Source organism: Gymnodraco acuticeps, unplaced genomic scaffold (assembly GCF_902827175.1).
Source record: "Gymnodraco acuticeps unplaced genomic scaffold, fGymAcu1.1, whole genome shotgun sequence".
NCBI classification, from domain to species: domain Eukaryota; kingdom Metazoa; phylum Chordata; class Actinopteri; order Perciformes; family Bathydraconidae; genus Gymnodraco; species Gymnodraco acuticeps.
The window spans coordinates 11,328-25,809 of record NW_022990120.1 but is presented as its reverse complement, the minus strand read 5'-3'; the positions used below and the strand labels follow the sequence as shown (position 1 = coordinate 25,809).

The window sequence follows — 14,482 nt, the reverse complement described above, 5'->3', positions numbered from 1 at the left end:
ACAAAAGCGCTGGAGATAGGATCAAGTTACGTTAGCTATTTAGACAAACTAAGTTTCTCATCTTTTGCCTAGTTTCAGTCAAAATTGTTGGGCACCAATGTAACGAAAACAGAGACTCTATGCAGGCTCAACTCAGATAACCGAGAGCCCGAAAGCAAGATATCTAAGCTTAAGTTGTTAGCGGCCAAAATTGTAAAGCTTGTAACCATAAAGCCTATGAGCACAGCAGTTTGTGGAGGGAACACAGGGATTTTACCCTTTGCAGACCATTTACATGCACATAAACCTATAGAACCCAAAAATCATAAAAGAGCCTCTTTTATAGCTCTTTGACTTTGTGAACTTATTGCGCATGTTTGTTTCTTCCATAGTGACGCTGATGGCTGGTCAACTCTTCAAAGTGTCCGCTCTTGCCACAGCAGTGTTTGCCTCCTCTGGGTTTTACCTATACGACAGACAGCTGAACCTCGATGATCTGACTGTGATCCGCTTTGGACGAGCTGCAGCCACAGTGAGTTAATGAGCGTTTCTGCCCATAGAGTCTTTATTTAGGGCTAGTGGATTTGGTGAAACATCAGTTTAGATGTTATATGGCCTGCATCACAAAGCAATATTGTTTGTTAAGCCATCTTTATTTCAGATTCAAACAGGGTCTCCATAGTAAATTGTGCTGACTGAGTCATCGGGATCATGACGGACAACATTTAAGAGAAGTTAATGATTTAATAGATCTACATTTATAATATGTTTCAGATCCACCTCAACTGGCTCCTATCTTTTTGCAGAATACTGAAATCTGTATTGTTTCATAGTTTTTTTCCTTCACATTTTTTATTATTTTCTAAACCACACATTGTTATTTAGTCATCAATAAGACACAATTATCCTTGTTTTTATTTATTTGTTTGATTGTCTGACTTTTTTGGAGTCTGTCAGGACAGAGAGTCGGAGCAGCTCATCACAGGAAACTGTATTTGTTTTACCGGTTTCTTTTCATTTCAAAATAAGAGTTCATTTTAATTATGTTTTATTAACTAGAGCTTTGGGTCATGTTAAGACCATCTTTTCTGTGTTGCTGTGGGGTTTTCCTATCGGTTTGGTGTTACAAATATCAAAATAATATAGTAATAAACCTTATCAGCCGTAACTATCATCCAGAAATACGTGGATTCCAGCCGAGCAGCCGACCGACGGCACGTAAAATGGAACGCAGCCAAGCCACCACAGACGACAAGACAAAACAGGATTGAAACGAGTCCACCCCCGCTATTTGTGTGTTTCGCATCATGTTCTACGGAGCGTCTCTACTGGGAATTGTACATTTAAAATACATTTGTATATTTCTCATAATTAGAAGTTGCCAGTATTAAACTGTGTACACCCCTGGAGGTTTAGGGGATAGGAAACACATTGGTTTTTATCAAATAAATAAAATATAATTGACAAATGCAGTTTTCACACATTTATCAATTATATTTTCCATTTATCAATTATATTTTCCCATGCTGCCCATTATTGACACGTGTGCATTCATATACCCACATGACAGCTAAGATCAGAAGAGCTTTATTTAATAGCTGGTTCCTGTTGTCAATTGATAAGCCTTGAAACATGCACTTGTCAAGGTTCTAGGGCTGTCCCGAATACCATTTTTCGGGCTCCGGATAGTCGGTAGTAATCAGCAGCGAATATTTGAATATTCGGTGTGGAGAGATTTGTATTTTTTTTTTCAAATTTTTTTTTTTTCCCAAAAGGTTTCATAACACGCTCCGAGACACCTGACAACACGCTGTTAAGCAGAAGCGCAGAAAGAGCATACTATTACGATTTATATTTATTGATTGTCTCAGTACTCGCACACATTAAAACTAAATGTGTCCTCTGCATGTAACCCAGCCGCAGCGCAGCGCCCGGGGACCAAATCTGGTTCCACATTCCGTCTATAACGTTTTACAACCTGAACAGTCAAACAAAGATACAAAACACATATTTCTGTTATAACAACAATACTTTTAATAACATAGCTGTAACAGTAGGCCTAACAGTGTAATACTTGTTACCGATACAGTAAACAGTCCTATTTAAATAAATGAAGAATGAAAAATAAATGAACGAACTGTAATAAATATAATAATATTACATTTTAATAAACGAACAATTTAAATACAAATAAATGAATGGCTTGGCTTTATAATAAAACAAACTGTAACAAATAGAACAAGGGAGGTAGCGCGATTGAGCGCTATAACAATAACAGCAGCATACACTTCAAGAAACGAACAATTTCTTTCCAATCTTTCAAATAAACAAATAAATCAGGTTGCAAGCTTCATTTGACTAAGCCGTAAACCAGCCTACCTACACATGTTGTGTGCGAGGAAGATGAGTTTATCCACATTCTCAGGTAAAAGTGAACTTCTTGTCTTGTTCACGATGTAGCCAGCCTTTGAGAAAATACGCTCTGACGGGGTTGAAGTGGCCGGAACGCAAAGGCAGTGCTTGGCCGCACATGCCAGTTTGGGATACCGGTCACTGTTGTGCTTCCACCATGCAAGTAGGCCAGACTGGATTGTAGTCGTGTCCCTCAAATATTTCTCCATCTCTTTCTTTGCGCTGTCTCCATCGTGTTCTTGTTCCTCTTCATCATCGGACTCAGACTGCATCAGCATATCCTGCTGTTTCTTTTTTTTGGGGGGTGGCACGGCAGTCTCCTCTTCTCTATCGCTTGTTGCCGGCTCTCCTTCCACCTCCCGAACGGTCTGTCGCTGGTGTAGATGTTCAGCCAGGCGGACAACCTTAAAATCAAATAGCATTTTATTAGTCACGTGCACAAGATAAAGTAGTGTGGCATAATAATAGTAAATATAATTTAAATTTAAAATATTAGTCTAACCTCAATGTAGACAAGGTCCTTCTTCTCGTTCGTGAAGAATTTTAAATGCTTAAATCGCTGGTCCAGTGCTGAAGAAAGGAGGTAGATGCTGCTGGGCTCCAAAAGTGACAGCTTCCATCTGCTGTCGATCTCCGTGACGAGGGTCTTCTTCACTTCTCCGATGACAGGGCTGTCATCCTCCTTCGGTGACAGGTGGCGTCTCTTCAGGTTAAAGAGCATTTGCATTGTTGCAGACAACGACACCTTCTCCTCCTGAGATAGCAGTTCTGTGAGCGTGATTAGAGGCCCCAGCACTTCTGCTGTCTCCTGTGCTAGTTTCCACTGGTCTGCTGTCAGGTCCAGGGTGCGATCTGCTTTCTTCGTGATGCTGGAATCTGACAAAACAGCTGTCACTGGCCATCGTTGCTCCACCAGTCATTCAAGCATTTCACACGTAGAGTTCCATCGAGTAGCGACGTCATTTGTGAGTGTGTGCACTACAACATTCTGCTGCTTTTGTTTGTCTTTCAACGCAGCTGTAGCCTTTGGACTTTTTCTGAAGTGTCCCACGAGATTCCTGGCAGCCGCAACTGTGCGGCGTATTCTGTCCTGTTTTAGGGCTGTATTTATGCACAGCTGTAGCGTGTGTCCTGAGCAGTAGACTCCTTGAACGTTGCCCCATTTCTCTGGTTCTTTCTTCAGCGTCTCTGTGCACAGCTTCATGTTGCTGGCATTGTCGTGGACAACGGCTACTCGCTTATAATTCGGAATGGCAAAGGCGTCCGCCACTTCTCCAAGCTGTTCTGCAATGTTTACTCCCGTATGGTTTACTTCCATTACTTTGGTTTCTAAAACAAAGTTACAGAGTTTCCACTCCCGAGTTATGAAATGACAGGTGACAGCCATATATGCCTCCATACGCACCGAGGTCCAAATGTCCGTTGTAAAACTTACGGCAGTTGAGTTTTCAATCTGAGTTACAATTTGGTCTCGGTGATCGCTGTACTTCAGAGACATGGCATCTAAAATACTGGAGCGTTTGGGGACTGTGGAGCCGGGCTCCATCTTCTTCATTAATTTTCTGAAGCCTTCTCCTTCAACTATGTAAATGGGTCACATATCCATAGCGATGAAATCTACTATGGCATCTGTTATCTCTATCTTTCTTTTCTCCGTTATCGGTTTTTGGAACTGTAGGGTCTGCTGTATTGTTGAGGATGTTGATGGCTGGGATGCGTGGGGATGCACCTATGGACACAATTTATTATTAGGCTGAGCTACTCAACTTTATGCCAATAATTGCCTTAGCCCCAGATGTTCCCACATTGCTCCTATTATTTTCACTATTCGGATACAATTAAAAAACTAATATAAAAAAACAATTTGGTTCCTTGCTTGCAACTATTTTCCAAGCAAAGTAAGTGCACGTTTTTATCATGTGTAACGTTACTGTTTAAACGGCGGATAAAGCAGCTTCATCATGGCAACTTCACAACAGCTAAGCTAAGCTAGGCTAGTATTTACAGCATCCAGGTGACTTTTCAGAGTTGTTGTGCCAGCGTGGTAGGCCAGTTTCTTATCACATATTTGGCACACTGCCTTCTTTTTACCGTCATCCAATTTAAAATGGTCCCACACAGCTGAAGTCTTCGGCATTTTGTGTTCAGGTGTGTGAAACGAGGTGAAGCGAGGTGAAGCGTGCCGTTTGCGTTCGTGACTGTGAGTGAACGCGATGTCAGGAGCACAGGCTGAGATTGTATATATTTCCGCATTTGAACAGTGCAATTCAAAAGTATAAATATAATATAAGAATATGGCAATTCGGCTTTATTAATAGCATACATTTAGAAACAAATATTATTTTTTTTGAAAAAGATTGTTTGTTTTTTTTAAATAAAAAAACGAATATCCGAATAATGAAATTGAAACCCGAATAGTTGACCAACGAACGAATATTCGAATAGTCGAATATTCGGGTACAGCCCTACAAGGTTCAGAGGCAAATTTAGCAAATATGGCAGTAGCCATCCATCATAATCAGATCAACATGAGGTTAAGAAATTATTGATTTTGATAACTATTTAAGCGAAACCACAACCTTAAATACACACGTTTATTTAAAAGATAAACCTCTTGTGATAAACTCGCTTGACATTGCAGAAAAGGTGATAGGCAGCAGTGGTGTAAAGTAGCTAAGACAATTTACTCAAGCACTGTACTTTACTTATTTCAGGTTAATGCTACTTTGAATTGTAGTGTAGAGTAGAAGTACAGAGGTAAATCGTGTATTTTTAGTCCAATATATTTATTTGAGTTAATGATGTGAAATATAGAAAACCCTTAAATCAGACTTTAGTTACACCTGAGTAAAATTCAGGGAAGGTGATTATCAAGTCCCACAAACAATTTAGCAATATATCTGATAGTGGGTGCTTGAGAAGACTAAACATTTATCTCCAGATCCTTATAAAGCATATTAATTACTCTGTGTGAGCCGTGAGAGCCGTCAGAGATCGAGTGCCGTGGGAAATTATTCAACTTCACTTAATTAGTCCAAAAATATATTATTTAGTTACTGCTAATAATTTGCCATGGTCGCACGTCCGTGCCTGCAATGTAGTGACTAGCGAAGTAATTAAATACTCTTCCATGACTGACCTGCCCAGTGGGTGGCAGTAGCACAATAATGACCTTGTTAATTTAAGACAAGAGAATTAGTGATGCACGCGAGAGGTGTGTGACAAGACGTACAGCGATGGATACATATTTGAATAGGAAAAATGAAGACTCCGAACTGGGCCCTGGACAACATTCTAACCCAGATGAAGAGAGTTACAAGTGGTAGTCAAAAGAAAGCTAAAACGGTGAGCTCAAGAAAATACAGCAAAAGTTATCTTTCGTTTGGATTTACTTTCACCGGGGATCCTGATGCATCGACTCCGTTATGCTTAGTGTGTGGGGAAAAGCTTAACAGTGTCATGGTCCCAAGCAAGCTTAAACGCCATCTCCAAATGAAACACCTGCTACTTCAAAGCAAGAACACAGATTATTTTGTTCGCTTCCGAACAGGAACAGGCAACTTTTATGAGAAAAACTACAACGGTGTCTGTGGGAGCTCTCAAAGGTGAACTCATAGCCAAATCAAAAAAGCCACACTGTGGCAGAGACATTGGATGCTCGGCCCTGATGCGGTTAAAGCAATAGCCAAAGTCCCTCTCTCAGATAACACAATTGCCAGACATATTGATGACATGTCTGCAGACATCGAAAAGGTTGTTTTGGAAAAGATACGCATCAGTGGGAAATTTGCATTGCAACTTGATGAGTCTACGAACATTAGTGGACATGCTCAACTCCTGACCAATGTGCATTTTCTGGATGGAGATGCGATCAGAGCAAACTTCCTATTTTGCAAGCCAATGCCAGGAAAAACAACAGGAGAGGACATTTTTCGTGTTGCATCAGAATATCTTTAACAAGGAGGACTTCAGTGTGAAAACTGCACGAGTGTCTGCACTGATGGAGCAGCAGCCATGGTCGGGTCCACCAAAGGCTTCGGCTTCAGCAGACATGCTGGTAAGGACATGCTCATGTTTTGGATGATGTTGTGTGCATGGTAGTGTTGCACGGTGCACCGATACTAGAAAGGTATTGCGATGAAAACGTAATTTTTTTACGATTCCTCCATTTCATTAGTACTGGTACATTAAGAATGACATTGTTTTAATAAGAGCCGTATTTCCTGTGTGTGCTCAGCACGCTGCTTCCACTCCCTGCAGCCGTGCCTGCAGTGCCTCCCTGCAGCCGTTGTCAGCTCCTCTAAGAGGCTGTGTTTGTTGTTTGAGATGATGCTGCTATTTTACACTGAACAAAAATATAAATGCAACACTTTTGTTTTTGCTCCCATTTTTCATGAGATGAACTCAAAGATCTAAAACATTTTCTATATACACAAAATAACCATTTCTCTCAAATATTGTTCACAAATCTGAAAAAATATGTGATAGTGAGCACTTCTCCTTTGCCGAGATAATCCATCCCACCTCACAGGTGTGGCATATCAAGATGCTGATTAGACAGCATGATTATTGCACAGGTGTGCCTTAGGCTGGCCACAATAAAAGGCCACTCTAAAATGTTCAGTTTTGTCACACAGCACAATGCCACAGATGTCGCAAGTTTTGAGGGAGCGTGCAATTGGCATGCTGACAGCAGGAATGTCCACCAGAGCTGTTGCCCGTGAATTGAATGTTCATTTCTCTACCATAAGCCGTCTCCAAAGGCGTTTCAGAGAATTTGGCAGTACATCCAACCGGCCTCACAACCGCAGACCACGTGTAACCACACCAGCCCAGGACCTCCACATCCAGCATGTTCACCTCCAAGATCGTCTGAGACCAGCCACTCGGACAGCTGCTGCAACAATCAGTTTGCATAACCAAATAATTTCTGCACAAACTGTCAGAAACCGTCTCAGGGAAGCTCATCTGCATACTCGTCGTCCTCATCGGGGTCTCGACCTGACTCCGGTTCGTCGTCGTAACCGACTTGAGTGGGCAAATGCTCACATTCGATGACGTCTGGCACGTTGGAGAGGTGTTCTCTTCACGGATGAATCTCGGTTTTCACTGTTCAGGGCAGATGGCAGACAGCGTGTGTGGCGTCGTGTGGGTGAGCGGTTTTCTGATGTCAATGTTGTGAATCGAGTGGCCCATGGTGTTGGTGGGGTTATGGTATGGGCAGGCGTAAGTTATGGACGATGAACACAGGTGCATTTTATTGATGGCATTGTGAATGCACAGAGATACCGTGACGAGATCCTGAGGCCCATTATTGTGCCATTCATCCACGACAATCACCTTATGTTGCAGCATGATAATGCACGGCCCCATGTTGCAAGGATCTGTACACAATTCCTGGAGGCTGAAAACATCCCAGTTCTTGCATGGCCAGCATACTCACCGGACATGTCACCCATTGAGCATGTTTGGGATGATCTGGATCGGCGTATACGACAGCGTGTTCCAGTTCCTGCCAATATCCAGCAACTTGGCACAGCCATTGAAGAGGAGTGGACCAACATTCCACAGGCCACAATCAACAACCTGATCAACTCTATGCGAAGGAGAGGTGTTGCACTGCGTGAGGCAAATGGTGGTCACACCAGATACTGACTGGTTTTCGGACCCCCCCCAGACCCCCCCAATAAAGCAAAAATGCACGTTTCAGAGTGGCCTTTTATTGTGGCCAGCCTAAGGCACACCTGTGCAATATTCATGCTGTCTAATCAGCATCTTGATATGCCACACCTGTGAGGTGGGATGGATTATCTCGGCAAAGGAGAAGTGCTCACTATCACAGATTTTTTCAGATTTTTGAACAATATTTGAGAGAAATGGTTATTTTGTGTATATAGAAAATGTTTTAGATCTTTGAGTTCATCTCATGAAAAATGGGAGCAAAAACTATAGGTTACTTACGTAACCCCAGTTCTCAGAGTAACATGAAGTGAGATGTCTCACTATGGGATGCGCCTTAACGCGTATGCAAACAGAAGCATCAATCTCATTACGCCAATCCTGATTGGCTGGTGATCTTGACGTCAACGTCAGGGAATCCACCCACCCTTTAAGTAGCTTGCGCTACGACGCAGCGTCATTCGAACACCTCTTCTCGCTTCAGAGCACATCTCAAATTATCAGTAACCGGGCTAGCTTAACGGTCCACAGACTGAACCCAAAGCTAACATTCGGTCGACGGGCGCTTGCCGGTTACTTTTTTGCTTTGCAAGAAGACTGAGCAATATTAACACACCAGTTAATATTGCAATCTGCCTCGCCGTTCTTTCTGTCGAAATAACGGTAAGGTTTGATTTTTTCTTCAAGCTAGTAACATACCTGTTGCTAGTTTGTTCTTCCCTCCACACCGACACCACGGTAAAGAGGACGTTCTCTTTTCTCTCTCACACCAGAGGAGACAGAGATAAAAAAGGTATTAACACACCAGTTAATATTCTTTAAAGAGTAAAATCTACACCGTCGCCTTTTAACCTTTCGGACTAATGGCAAGGTTGGATTTTTTCTCAGTAACGTACCTTTTACTAGCGCGTCCACTCCACGCCGACACCCCGGCGATCGAAGATGGACCCTTCTCTCCCTCACACCAGAGGAGTCAGGGACTCGGAGGCTCGGCAATGCTGCTGCGGGTTTAGAATTTCAGGCACATACTCACACCAGGTCTGCTCGTCCTGCCTCGGGCTGGAACACGCTCGGGAGGCTATCGATAACCCCGGCTCGTGCGGGCATTGTACCCGCTTCACCATGAAGAGCCTCCGCCGACGGTTAGCACGCCAAGCTAGCTTGTCGGGACAGGACCCCCTCATGTCCGCTGATTCGCCGTCCGGCAATCAAGACATGGTGGCGTCCGCCGCAGAGATTGAGCCCCGCGCTGTGTCAGACTGGGGCTCAACAACAGCGACAGCCGCTGAACCGGAGCCCCACGCCGTTTCAGGCTGGGACCCGGTGGCGGCAAGAGCCGCGAGAGCGGAGCCCCGCGCTGTGTCAAGCTGGGGCTCCCAATTGGACCTCACCATGGTTCCACCCGCGGAGGATGTCCTGGAGTTGGACTACATGGAGGACGAAGAGGATACCTCTGAGTTCCTCCTGTCTGACTCGGATGGGGATGACATCTTCGTTTCATCGGCTCAGGCTGCAAAGCCGGGAGCGATGTCCGCTCCCCCGGGCGAGAGCACACCAGCTTCGCCCGTCCTAAGCATGGACTTGCAGGCCGTGTGTCAACGCGCTGCGTCCAGGCTGGACATCCCATGGCCTGAAGTGGCCAAGGAGACCTCCAGATCTCGCTACGAGGGGAAGAACTTGCCCCAAGCAGCGAGGACGAAGAGGCAGCTCCTTCCAGTCTTTCCGGAGATGCTGGACGAGGTGTCGGTCTCGTGGAGAGACCGTCCCTTCAGCAACAAGGCCCCAATCCAGGGTGCCTCCTCCCTGGACTGTGACGGTATGGAGAGGCTCGGCCTGCTCCGCATGCCGCCCATGGAACCGCTGGTGGCAGCCCACCTCCAACCGAGGCTGGCTTCGACACCAAGCAGGAACCCCATGCTACCGGCAAAGGCAGACCGGTTCCAGTCAGCGATGACCGAACGGGCCTATAAAGCCGCAGCTTTGTCCGCCAGGGCTCTCAACGTCTCCTCGCTGCTGACCGCCTACCAGGCGGAGCTTTGCGAGGACATGTCGAGCAGACCTGAGCCTGCCGTGTGGGACGAGATCGCAGCGATCACGGACATTTGCCTCCGTGTGCAGCGCTGTGTAGTCCAAGCCACGGGCAAAGCACTGGGAATGATGGTGGTACAGGAGAGAGCCAGGTGGCTCAACCTGACCAACCTTCCAGACCGGGAAAAAGAGGATGTTCTGGACATGCCTATTGTTCCCGAGGGCATATTTGGCTCCGCTCTAGCTTCAATGCAGCTGAGGTGCGAGTCAAAAAGGAAGGGAGACGAGGCTCTCCAGCTCTGTCTCCCCCGAAGGGTCCAGCCGCCACCTCCAATGGTCCCGCGGCAGGCCTTCACCCAAGCTGTCTCACGTCCTGCCCGGTTCAAGATACCGAAGCAGCAGAGACCGCAGCCCGTCCCGGGTCCCCAGCCCAGGCACGAGGTAAGAGGGAGCTGGCCAAGAAAATCTCCGGTCCCGGCAGCTGCCGCTCAGGCGCAGCCGACCCAGGTTTTCAGCCACCAGGCGAGGAAGAAGAAGCGGGCGGCCTGACGGCCTCCTCTCCTCGATGAAGGAGCTGGAAGTTCCCTGTTCCCCAGCTCCAGAGCACGTTCCAGTGTTGGATGCTCATTTGTTTTCGGGGTGCCACCATGCCCCCATCTTCCCGCCGCCTCGAGTGATGCCAGAACGTCATCCTCAAGTTCGCGCCATCAGGGAAATGGACTTAACATCAAAGACAGCAAGTTCCGCTGCCTGTTTAAGTCACACAAACACATGTCATCATTGTTGTTTCAAAATAAATCATTTTCCACTGTCGTTTCCAGGCTTGAAGCCAAGGGCGCAGTCAATAAAAATGAAAAGAAAAACAATAAAAACAATAAACAGTCTGTCGTCTGCCCCTCTTTTGAGAGCGGCTACGGCCTCTCTCAAAAGGTGGACAATAGACGGGATTGTGAAGGCACCACCGCCACGCGCATGCGCAGTGTCGGCCGGCTTTGTCAACCTGGGGTACCACCGTGTTCAGACACTAGAGGGCCCCATAACACAACAAATATAGACACTGAGGGCAGACGACAGAGCTGTGACATCTCCGCTCGCTTTGAGAAGCGAAAAGTGGAGGATGCTCGCAGATTTTGCTTGGGTTTTCAAGACAGTAACACGGGGCTACAGGCTCCAATTCGCTGTCACCCCCCCTCACTTCTCGGGCATTCTGTATTCACAGGCCCGGGGAGAGTCGGCCCATATTCTAGAGCAAGAGATTTTCTCGCTGCTAGAAAAGAAGGCTATATCGATAATACCCGCCGAACAGAGTCAGAGCGGCTTTTATTCCAAGTATTTCCTCGTTCCCAAACGGGGAGGGAACGGGATTCGGCCTATACTAGATTTGAGAGCTCTGAACAAATATCTCAAAAGATACAAATTCAGAATGCTCACTCACACATCTCTGTTGCGTCTCGTGCGCCAAAACGATTGGTTCACATCAGTCGACCTGAAAGATGCGTATTTCCACATCCCAGTATATTACCCACACAGGAAATATCTGAGGTTCGCCTTTCAGGGTGTCTGTTACGAGTAGAGAGTACTTCCCTTCGGTCTGTCTCTCAGCCCGCGAGTGTTTGTACGGTGTACGGAAGCCGCGATAGCCCCGTTAAGACAACAGGGTATTCGCCTGGCAACTTATCTGGACGATTGGCTCCTTCTCGCACAGTCGGAGCAAGAGGCTATTACGCAGACGAATGTCCTCGTAAAACACCTGCTCGACCTGGGTTTCGTAATAAACACAGAAAAGAGCATGTTGTCTCCAGCCCAGACTGTACTCTTCCTGGGCCTACGCCTGAATTCGGTGCCCTTTACAGCCCGCTTGTCAGCAGAGAGAGTGAAAGCCTTCAGGGCTTGCCTCGCTCATTTCCAGCCACGCAAATATGTTCTCTTCAGGTCATGTCTGCAGTTGCTGGGGCTCATGGCGTCAGCCATTCTGGTGGTACGACTGGGACGCTTACACATGAGGGAGTTTCAGCGCTGGGTAGCTGCCCTCAGATTGGACCCCGCGCGTCATGGCGCGCGGAGAGTGATGGTTACTATGAAATGCGTAATGGCTCTGCGCCACTGGCTACACCCGACTTTTCTAGTACGGGGCGTACCTATGGGTGCTGTCCTATCGCGGAAGGTGGTCACCACAGACGCATGTCTGATGGGCTGGGGGGGTATATACGAAGGTCGACCTGTGAGGGGTCTCTGGAGCAGAGACCTCCAACGGTCACACATAAATTATCTGGAGCTTTTAGCGGTGTTCCTCACCCTGAAACGCTTTCTGCCTTTTCTCAGAGGACATCATGTCCTCGTGAGGACAGACAACACAACCACAATATCGTATATAAACCGCCAAGGGGGTTTGCGTTCTCTCCAATGCGCAATTTAAACACACCGTTAGGCGTGGACGCGCTCGCGCACGTTTGGCCTCCGGTCCTGCTGTACGCATTCCCACCCCTGGCTCTGATACCCCCAACTCTGGCCAGAGTGAGAGAACAACGCCACACACTTATCCTGATAGCTCCGCACTGGCCTGCAATGTACTGGCTGGCGGAGATATATCAGCTGCTGTGCGGGCAGCCGTGGCAGCTCCCGCTACGCAGGGACATACTGTCTCAGGCGGGGGGGGCAATCTTTCACCCACACCCAGAGCGCTTGGCACTATGGGCCTGGCCCGTGAGTGGTACAATCTGAATACAGTGGGTCTCCCTCAGAAGGTGATAAACACTATTCAGAGTGCAAGAGCTTCCTCCACCAGGTCTCTCTATGAATGTAAGTGGAGGGTGTTTGAGGAGTGGTGCCTTCAAAAAGGACACATCTCTTTTCAATGTCCTGTCGGGGTGATTTTATCATTTCTACAGGACTTAATTGATAAACACAGAGCTTTCTCTACGATCAAAGTGTACCTGGCTGCTATTGCTGCATGCCATGTGGGCTTTGAGGGAAAGACGGCTAGCCAACATCCTTTGGTCTGCCGTTTTATGAAAGGGGCTCGCAGGCTCCTCCCGGTTTCCAGGTCACTGGTGCCCTTATGGGACTTGGCAGTGGTTTTAGATGGGCTCACTCGACCTCCATTTGAACCCCTGGAAGAAGCTGACATGAAACACCTGTCACTGAAGACAGTGCTGTTACTGGCTCTGGCATCTGCCAAGTGAGTCAGTGACATTCATGCGCTCTCTGTACATCCTTCATGCACTCAGTTTGCCCCGGGGCAAACAAGAGTGTTGCTGAAGCCCAACCCTGCCTTTATACCTAAGGTGGTTGGCTCATGTACCCCCATTGACATTGTGGCATTTCCTCCGCCGCTGTGTTCCTCTGAGGAACAGCGGCCGAATTTGCTGTGTCCAGTTCGTGCTTTACGCATCTATATGGACAGGTCAAAAGAGTTTTGTTGTAATGACCAACTCTTTGTATCCTGGGCTAACCCTCAGAAGGGCAAGCCCGTTACCAGGCAACAGCTCTCCCACTGGATTGTGGAAGCAATTGCTCTGGCTTATACCAGTCAGGGTTTGCAGGCACCAACGGGCCTGTGTGCTCATTCTACTCGTGGACTGGCTACATCCTGGGCTTTGTTCAAGGGTGTTTCCATCCAAGACATTTGTGCAGCAGCGAGCTGGTCCTCGCCGCTCACTTTTGTCCGCTTTTACAGGCTAGATGTCTCTGCTCCAAGTGTGGCCCGCGCAGTGCTGGGCCCCGTGTTGAGACAGAGTTCTACCTGTTAAGTTCTGGTTGTTTTTGGTGATTTTCGAGATAAGCATGTCTAGCAATACGGGAGTTTCAATATCCCATAGTGAGACATCGAACGGAGTGTTATGAATGAGAACAAAAGTGTTGCATTTATATTTTTGTTCAGTGTAGTTAATACGGATTGTTGTGTTACATTTTCCTGTCGGCTCCCAGACCGTGGTCGAGGAAAACAGGGGATGACTCTCTGCAGTCTTCCAGGGCCAAAACAACAAACTTCAGATTCAATAACACACTTTTCAATAAGGCAGACAGGCGAGCTCTTATTTGGGAGGCTGTTGCATTTATTAAGGTCTTTGTTACAGATCTAACTTTGAAGACACTCGACAGACCTATTTTGCTGCTGCTTCGTTCACTCTAGCTCGCTCTACCATGCACATGCACGCGCCACACAACTGAATTTCAAAATAATACTTATTTTTATCCGGTCGGATCTTGGTAAACCGGAAGCTGTGTGGTTCATAAAAACATGTTCTTACTCAATACCAAGCTACGATTATTGTTTTTATTTTAAAGCGTATAATGTCTTACTTTTTTTGCCATCTGTGAGGAAAATAAATGGTGCTCAGAGCCTCAGAATACTGAAATCTGTATTTTTTTAAATCTTTTTTTC

The 14,482-nt window shown here is 46.5% G+C and overlaps 1 protein-coding gene across 1 annotated transcript; it reads right to left on the bottom strand.

The window, feature by feature from the left end:
* Positions 1–2,354: 2,354 nt before the first annotated feature.
* LOC117546375 (zinc finger BED domain-containing protein DAYSLEEPER-like) lies at positions 2,355–3,709 on the bottom strand. The gene is made up of 3 exons (XM_034216586.1): positions 3,507–3,709; positions 2,894–3,260; positions 2,355–2,795 (listed from the first exon to the last, which is right to left on the bottom strand). The coding sequence occupies exons 1-3, from the start codon at positions 3,707–3,709 to the stop codon at positions 2,355–2,357; spliced, it is 1,011 nt and encodes a 336-aa protein (XP_034072477.1).
* Positions 3,710–14,482: the final 10,773 nt, after the last annotated feature.